The 9610-nt window shown below is 34.9% G+C and overlaps 1 protein-coding gene across 1 annotated transcript; it reads left to right on the top strand.

Moving 5' to 3' along the window:
• The first annotated feature begins 1773 nt into the window (after positions 1 to 1773).
• On the top strand, positions 1774 to 3167 carry LOC143610049 (squamosa promoter-binding-like protein 8). Its single transcript, XM_077084635.1, has 2 exons — positions 1774 to 2425; positions 2980 to 3167. Exons 1-2 carry the CDS (start codon positions 1788 to 1790, stop codon positions 3068 to 3070), a joined length of 729 nt encoding a protein of 242 aa, XP_076940750.1. The 5' UTR covers positions 1774 to 1787; the 3' UTR covers positions 3071 to 3167.
• Positions 3168 to 9610: the final 6443 nt, after the last annotated feature.

Raw genomic sequence — 9610 nt, forward strand, 5'->3', positions numbered from 1 at the left:
AGTGTAACAATCAGCTCTCGAATCCTTAACAATAACATCGATTTTCAAAGTAATGTTAGACCATCATCATCTTCTTGAAACCGACCATCATATGGACCTCTCTTGAAACCCCCGATCTCCAAGTTAGCCATGTTTTAGTTCTTCACGGTTTGAACACCCACACACCTTTAGTTGTTACTAAATGAATTCAACAAGAAGATCTTATTCAACACCTACTCACTTATATTGGATATTGAAAAACATGCTTCTTTAATGTTACCTTATCCGCTAACTCTATAATTGATCCTACACCTTGATCACATGAAGTTGTTCAAACCCTATGATCAATAACCTATTGGTGATTATTTCCTTCACGACGGAAAACCTACTTTTCAAACTCCCATGTTTCAACAAGTTGTTAATCGAGACCAGTTATGGATCACCCTTATCAAACCCTTTATTTGAATTTGACCATGTTTCTGAATCCAACCAATTAACTTCCTAGTTTCAAATTAGACAAAAACCAAATACCCCAGACTGATCAATCACATAAACACCAAACTAAAAAAAAAAGGTTTTGAAAACACCAGTCACCTCTTTATCAGCTTTTTTCCCCTAGGTCCGCAATTATAGAGGCTGCTGCTTTCATTGCTCGAAAATGGATAAAATGATCATTAGATAAATGATTAGCAAGCAACTAGATTGGATAAACCTATTTGAACTAGACAAAAGTTTTTGGGACTACTTATGCTACATTTAGGCCTGTAAACGAATCGAACGTTCGGTGAACTTTCGTGAACCGTTCGGCAGGAAGTTCGTTTATGTTCGTTTATTTAATAAACGAACGAACATGAACAAAAAAATTGTGTTCGTTTAATTAAACGAACGAACATAACACATGTTCCGTTCGTTCATTTATGTTCATGAACGTTCGTTTATGTTCTTTTATTTAAGTTCATTCATGTCTGTTTATTTATGTTCATTTATGTATTAATAGAAAATAATTAAATATTATCTAGATAGGTCGTCTGCTTAAAGGTTTTATATTTGTTATTTGTGTTCATTTAAGTGTTTTCATTTAAGTTCGTTTATGTTTGTTTGTGTTCATTTACATTTGTTCATGTATGTTCGTTTAGATTTTAAACAAATGAACACAAATGTCCCGTTTTAAATAAACGGACATTAACATAAATATTTGTTCGATTAAGTGTCCGTGGTCTTTTATAGTTAAATGAACGAACACGAATATGCCCTTGTTCGGGTTCATTCGCTTCGTTTACAAGCTTTCATTATTTACATTGATGAATACATCGCTCTCAATATCTAGGCTCTGCTGATTTTATTTGTGTTCGTGAACTGTTCGTGAACACATTAATTTCCTTAATGAACGAACACGAACACAAAATCTCGTTCGGCAAGTGTTCGTGAACCGCTCGTTAACACATTATTTTCTTAACGAACGGACATAAAAAAGGCCTTGTTCATGTTCGTTCGGTTCGTTTACAGCCCTAGCTACATTGCTAGCAAAAAAAAATGTAATATAAAAATAATCACACTAAGGCGAGTCCTCTACCTTTCATTAAGGTAAATCCATTTCCCAAACTCAAAACAACCAATCCCAAAACCACAAGCTTCAACCACTTGTACGACACGCATCACAAATTGTACACAACTCTCACACCTTAACATCCCCACATCCCACTCTCACTTTTTACCATTAAAAACTACTCAAACTGTTGACAGCTTTTCATATCTTTTGCAGACAAACCAAACAACAAACAACCGATCATCGGAAAACCAAACCTCAAATGTTGGACTACGAATGGGGCATGCTTAACGCCGCCGTCGACGACTCCTCCGCCGACAACAACCACCGTAACAACAACAACATCTTTGATCCTTACTCGCAAACATTCAACGACACAACAACCAACAATGTTACTTACCTTAACCCTAACGACTTCCTCCACCACCCACACACCCATTACCTCAATAACCCGACCCATTTCGCACCCATGTACGACCCACGCGCCTACGCCGGCGACTGCACGTACCCAAACTCACCATCACCGTTACTCTCACTCGAACCGGACGGCTCCGGTTCAGGTTCCGGTTCACACAACCAAACCGGGTACATGCTCATGCCGAAAACTGAACCGGCTGCTTGTGCTATTGATTTTGCTAATAACCGGATTGGGTTGAACTTGGGTGGCCGGACGTATTTTTCGTCGGCGGAGGATGATTTTGTGAACCGGCTGTACCGCCGCAGCCGCCCGCTTGAGGCGGCCCTGGTGAGCTCGCCGCGGTGTCAGGCGGAAGGGTGTAATGCGGATCTTACTAACGCGAAACATTACCACCGTCGATATAAAGTTTGTGAGTTCCACTCGAAAGCCTCCACTGTCATCGCCGCTGGGTTGACTCAGCGGTTCTGTCAACAGTGTAGCAGGTGAGTCATCATACGCCCTCGTTCTTTTTTTTTTTTTTACAGTAAACTGCAGTTTAAAAAAAAACAAACTACAGTTTACTTTATAAATGTTTTTTATTTCTTTTTACGGTAGGGTTTATGAAAACCGGGACCAGTCATAAGTTGTTGTACAACTATTATTGAAGTGTTTACAAGTGATTTTAGTGTTTTAGAATTTGGAACTGAAAGTACAATTTTTTGGAAATATTTTTGGGAAGTCTATGGAAAGGACGAAAATGCCCTTGAGTGGGAGGCTAGGGTACAAGGAAACTAAAGATAATGATTGGTGTACATGGGGGTTGATCCCGAGGGCATTTTTGGTCCGTAAAAATTTCTGTTTCCCATATAAAATATGGATTTACACTTTGTTACGTACTGTTTGCTTTCTTCTTATGGCAACTTATACCCAATATACCCCTTCCTTTGTTACATTTGCTATTAATAATAATTGGCTAATTATTGTTTTCCAATGTTTTGATAGTTTTTGTTATAATTTTGGGAAACTAAAAATAATTTTACTATACGATGCTATAAAGGTTCCATCTTTTGTCGGAGTTTGATAATGGAAAGAGAAGTTGTCGGAAAAGGTTGGCTGATCACAACCGCAGGCGTAGAAAATCGTCGTAAAATCAAGACCATAGCAAGTCTCTCGGCACCATGACGAGTAACCAAAATTCATCTTCCGAAATCATCTCAAGTAAGCCCTAATTATTTTTTTAAATTATCAACCCAATGTATATGTATTATTAATTTTTAAATTGAAAATCTTCAGAATGAATATGTATAAAAATAATGCTTACTAGATAAAAAAAAGAATCTTGAGAATCACTTTCTATACCACGTTAAAACAACATATACAAGTATTTTATATAATTATCACTGCACTTTAATTAAAATTTGATTGTGTATTGAGCGTTTGATCAGTATGTATCAGTGTATGTGTGTGTAGCGTGTGTTATGTATGTGTAGCGTGTGTTATGTATTTATGTTTTAATAAAATTCGTACTTATTGTAAACTCCTTTATAAATTTTTAGGGTATCAATCAGATTCGAGGGTTTAATCTTGATGGGTAGCACAATGAAGTGGTTTCTTCAGCATCACATTTCAACATGGTATTTGTGGACTGGTGACTAGCTAGTTATAAATAACGTTGTTTTTCTATTAATTTTTTAGATTGGTACGACAACAAATTAAATTTCCTTGGATTTTAATCCTCAATTAAATGTATGGTAGGCTTAATTAATTAGTCTTATATATAGAAAGTTATTTACCAACTCTAGTTTCAGTTATTGCGATCATGGTTACATTAATGAATGTGATGAGCTAGTGGTACAAGTATTTGTCACAATTTACTTTTATTTAAATACTAGTTTTATAGCCCATGTCACACACGTGATTATCTAAATTATAAAATTACAAGTAAAACAAATAATTACATAATGTATTTGAAAAAATATATTACATCTATATATGAATCTATTATACATAAATTAATTTTATTTATATCACAAAATGATTTTTTTAAATGAACTTAATAAAAAAATGCACGTACAAATTCTAACTTTCATGTGTTTGACATTTTTAAGCCAACACTTTGAACCCGTAACAAATTTGATGACAAATCTATTTGTATTCTCAAACTTTTAAAATACTCAGATTCTTATTTTTTACCTGTAACAAATTTTGATCATAACTGTAGTTAACTTGTACCAAACAATTTATTTACCAACTTTTGACCCATAAAATCAAATTTAAGTTTCACAAAAAACCCGGAACAATCCTAGATAAAAATACTAATTAAGAAATAAAATATGATAAACCTTGTTATGTCTGAAAGTGATTGGTATCCACTATCTTTACGTTTTAACATATATATAGTTTAGTAAATTAACCAAAAAATAAATGAATAGATTTAAAGCATAGATTTATAATTTATAAATTTATATGACAATTTATAATAATAATAATAATAGATAAATTGATTGATTTAATAAAAATGGATCGACTTTTAAGCATATATTTATAATTTAATGATTAAAAAATAACTTTGTAAAATGAAAGCATATTCGAGTTTTATTTTTCTTTACAATCTCCCACAATATACATAGTACAATATATTAATGATAACATTTAAAATTATATGATTTTTCAATCTTTGACGAACATGATTTATTGTTGATTTTTAGATTCATCAAGTATTTTGGAATATATAGTAAAAAAATATTTTAATATTTATTTTGATAAAAATATAAATATAAAAAAAAGTGAATAATTATTGATATATTACATATATTAGGATTAATTAAGTTAGTTTTGGAGGAAAAAAAAAATTAATGAGAATTAATCAAAACATGACAAGTATCCATAATTATTTTACTTTATAAGAATATTGGTAGAATTTTATGTTATTTAGAATTTAGAGTTGGACAAATATACCCTTCTTAAGTTGCTCTAAGTTGGTATTTTGAGTGAATATTTTGAAACTAGAAGGGTAAAATGGGAAATTGAAGGAGAAGGAAAGATTTCTAAGAAAGGGGTAACGGGGAAGGGGTCCAAAAGTCAAGCTGTCTCCTGCATGGAAGCTATATTAGAAGAAGTTATTATTCTCTGTGGGTCATGCCCATGAGATGCATTCATGTGGTCCTCTTCATTAGGGTTTTCAACGTTTCTTTCATATTTTAATATCCATACAATAAATAAGAATCTTGATATAAAGTTAGAACTTTTTAGACATCAAAATTCAACAGTTTAACTTGTGAGCAAGACACTATACCTCTAAATCAATACGCCATGAATAAAGATATGACTTTTGATAGTTACTATAAAAAAAAAACCAGATTTGTAACATTCGTATATTTTTTTAGTTTTTATTTTGTTCAAAAAAGAAAAAGATTTGTAGCATCCGTATTTTCGTTGTAATATAATATTCTAGCATGTTAATATTATATTCAAACAAGGAAATATAGTTATTAGATTTTTGCTAGTTAAACTAAAAAGATAACTAAAGTCAAAATGTGAAGTCTAAGTTGCCTAGAACATGTTTCTTCTATATTAACTTGCATAGAACATGAGCAACATTTTGTGAGTTAGCACATTGTGTTTTAAAAACAAGAGTATGCATCTAAACTGTCTTATCAAAATGAGATCATTTTTCGATGACGAGTTTTGTGCTAGTTAGACAATTCAAAATTCAATAATGTTTGACTACTTTTATAAGGCTAACTTTGTTGATTGTTAACTTGAATGTTTATGCATGAATTTGACAACTAGCCAAGATACCCAAATATTATGATGTTGGATGAATCTTCTTAAACCAAAATTGGTGGTATCTCCTTAACGATTGAGAACCTATCATTTCTTGAAACCATAACTTGGATCCAAGTAGTCTTGTATGTGCTATTTTTTTCTTTTTTTGAATTGTGTATAAACTGGTGTTGGGCTTGGACTACCCAACGCTATTTTCGATCACAGACGTATGGGTCATCTTTTGACATGAACTTATACTGGATAGCCGAACTTTTATCATTGGTTGTTAAAAAAATCAGGAACAACCTAAGTAGAAAACTCAGGAAGTTTGGATTGGTTGGTGAATTGTGTAATCTTTCTTAGTTTGTGGCGGATTTGATGAATGTCTATCCTAGAGATCTATCAGATTAATTAACGTATGTGTATCTTTATTTAAGTTATTTTATTAATCATGTAAGATTAGTTTTTGTTAACGTCTAATATTCTACCCTCAAATCCATCTAATTTGTATATTGTAAGTAAAAATTTGAATCAGCTACCTCCAAAAAATCAGATATCACGGTTTCAAATATCACTTGACCAATTGCGCACCCTTCTTCACGTTTGATTAATTTTTTATCATTAAACTGATAAAAAAAATTATACTATGTACTTGTATCATACAAGGGTGTCTCTATAAACCAAAATCTTTCCAAAAATTTTATAAGCAAATTGCTTCTATAATATATGATTGTTTATTGGATTACATCGAAACAGAAGGCAAGCGGACAACAAACTGCGCCGCTACCCCTTTTTGAATCGCAAAACCCAATCTTTTAAAAACTATATTTGCTGATCTTGGAGTCATAACATTACTATACATGACCCGCTGAACACGGGTAAGTAGCTCCACAGCTTCAGGCGCGAGGAAACCAAAAGTGTCAAAAGCAAAAGGAAATGAAATACTCGAAAATTAAATAAATGCACGAAAAAGTAGACGTGCAAAAAAATACAGTAAAAGTTGGTTATTTTGTACAAAAGATAACTATTTACAACTATTTTATTTTTAATATTTAGACTCCTTTTGATTGTTGGAATGAGCCCTTTAAAAAACTGATAGCGAGGATAATTATTCGTTATTGACTTTTACATATGTGTAAAAGAGAAAAGTAGACAGGTCACACGAAAATAACTTTTTATAAAAACTATATAACGTAAATTCAATTTATAAAGATTGAACTAGTTTTTTTCGTGGCGCAACGCGCCGGGGCAACTGGGATTTGGTTATGTATCCATCGCGAACTCGGTTGGTTTCGGTTACGTTCATCGTAGTACCGGAACTAAAAAGCTCGTATAGCTTACGATACAAAAAATAGCATGTTTAAAATGGCATTTATACGGTCGGTAAAACTCGGAAGTTTCTGTGGTGACTCGACATGAATTCGGTTGGTCTTAGTTATCACACATTTCAAACGAAGTTTATTCGATCGGTAAAACCTGAGCGTTGCAGCGCGGTGGTAGCTAAACACGAATTCAATTCGATCGGTCTCAATTACAACACATTTCAAACTACGTTTGTTCGGTAGGTAAAACTTGGGCATCGAGAATTCAATCGGTTTTGGTTACATTCGTTACAGTACCATAACTTTAAAAAAGTTACATATTAAAAGCAACAAAAGAGAAATAAACTTCATTGCAATATTCAAAAAGAAATCTTGAGAACGGCCTAAAAGTAGAACTGGGCCTATGAGAAACGAAAACAAATAAAAATGGGCATCTCACGAGATGAGATTCGAACATGCACACAAAAAGAAATCAAGATTAAAGAGTCACAACACAAGCCATTGTTACGGTACCCGAACTAAACTTAAGTTTGGTAAAAGCCGAGCGTGGGTAAACCCAAGCGGTGTCGGTACTGGACGTTGCGTGGTAAATTGGTAAAAGCCGAGTTGTTGGGTCGTATTTTGTGGTTTATGCTTGTAATTTTGGGCTTAGTTTTGTATAGTTTGGGCTTTTGTTTGTAAACCGAGATCTATTGATCTCGGTGGGCTTTTAGTTGGTTTGGGCCTAGTTGGTAGGATATATATAGAACATATGTTAACGGTTTAGGGTTGTTCGTTAATTAACTTTTGACCGTGTAAGTTGTTAAGGGCTTAAGCACCCGACTATTATATAATAGTGTGTTTTGAAGCCTTTCTTGTGTGTTCTTATTGCTATTATCATTCACGTATTGAATCAACACGTTGTTATTTTCCGCATTTCATTGTGTATTTGGTATCACATTGCAAGATCCTCCAACACGGGACTTACAATTGGTATCAGAGCCTATAGACATATTCTAGGCTCGGTTGTGATATCAAGATTCAATAATTGGGTTCTTGGTTGATGTTTTGGTGTGTTTTCTGGAATTACAAGTGTGGTGGCTGTTGAAGTTGTGTTCATCATGCTCATCGGAATTCTTTTGACTATTTTGAACACAAGATTGACCAAAATCAAAACTTGAATTCAAATCTCTGATTTTTAGGGATTTGAGGTTGTTTCCTTATCTAAAAACATTTCAAAAGTGGTTCTCGGGAAGACTTTGATCGTTTTCGGCCAATTGTTCTCGGCCAAGATTGAGGGTTCTCGGGATAGTTTACTGGTTCACTGGTTCTCTGGTTCACTGGTTCTCTGGTTCTCTGGTTGACTCAGCAGTTCTCGGGTCATTATTCGGGTTCTCGGGTAACTAATTGGGTTCTCGGATAGACGGGTTAGTTCTTGGATCATCAATTGGGTTCTCGGGTCAAGTATTTGGTTCTTGGGTCAAGTATCTGGTTCTCGGGTCAATCTTTGGGTTCTCTGTTGGGCCTACTGTTCATCTGGGCCTGTTTGGATTGGGCTGTTTAAAGACTTTGGGTTTGTTTTGGGTTTATAATCATCATGGATCAATCCATCAACGCATCCATTAACTCAGCACTTCACCAAGAGCTAGACTCCATTATGGGTACTGCTACCCGTGTGCCCCGTCTGCTGAAGCACAAAGGCTTCTATGAATGGAAATTCAGGTTCGAAAAGTATGTCAAGATGAAAGATGCTAAGGTGTGGAGGAGCATAGTTAGAGGTCCTCAACCGATCACATATGAGACAGCCGAAAGAGAGATTGCTGTTAAGCCTATCGAATTGTATGTTGATGCTGACTATGACAAGGTAGAAGAAGATGAGAGGGCACTTGCCACTCTTACTATGGCCCTGTCACCTGAGATTACTCAAGGATTCCACGAGTTGCAATCAGCAAAGGCCTTATGGCAGGCATTGATATAGGTCTATGAGGGAAACGAAGACATGAAACGCAGTCGTCAGGACTTGCTGCGCCAAAAGTTTAATATGTTCAATCATGTTCCTGGTGAGTCCTTGGAAAGTCAGCTGCAAATATTCGTCACACTTGTAACCGAGATGAGATCAGCCAACATACACTAAACTCTCATTGAAACTAACAACAAGTTGATCAACACTCTACCACAAGGATGGGATATGAACGTTACTGTTATCAAGAAGACAAAGGATCTTTCTAGACTAACCCTATCTGAGGTGATCGCTATCATCAAGTCATGTGATATGGATGACAAACAGCGAGCAATCAACCATGCAAATTCGTATACTGCTGCTAGATACGCCGCGTCATCAAACAACGCACTTATATCACAAGACAACTTCTCCATGTTCAAGTCCTCTCAGGGTGTGTACTCGCAGCCGCAACAGCCAAATGGAAGTTTTTCCATGTTCAGATCAACTCAAAGCCAATTCACTCCACCTACACCTCAGCCACAGCCGCCTGCTTCCATATTCTTTCCACAACCATCTCCACAGTCTCAACCCCAACCCAGTGTTGCTTCTTCCAGCAAGTCTCCTGCCGAAGGACCTGCCATCTCAAAAGAAATTCAAGAGAATATTGCTCTCATGGC

The sequence above is a fragment of the Bidens hawaiensis genome, unplaced genomic scaffold (genome assembly GCF_021521415.1).
Source record: "Bidens hawaiensis isolate Kalapana, Puna unplaced genomic scaffold, B.hawaiensis_p1.1 tig00002186_1, whole genome shotgun sequence".
NCBI classification, from domain to species: Eukaryota; Viridiplantae; Streptophyta; class Magnoliopsida; order Asterales; family Asteraceae; genus Bidens; species Bidens hawaiensis.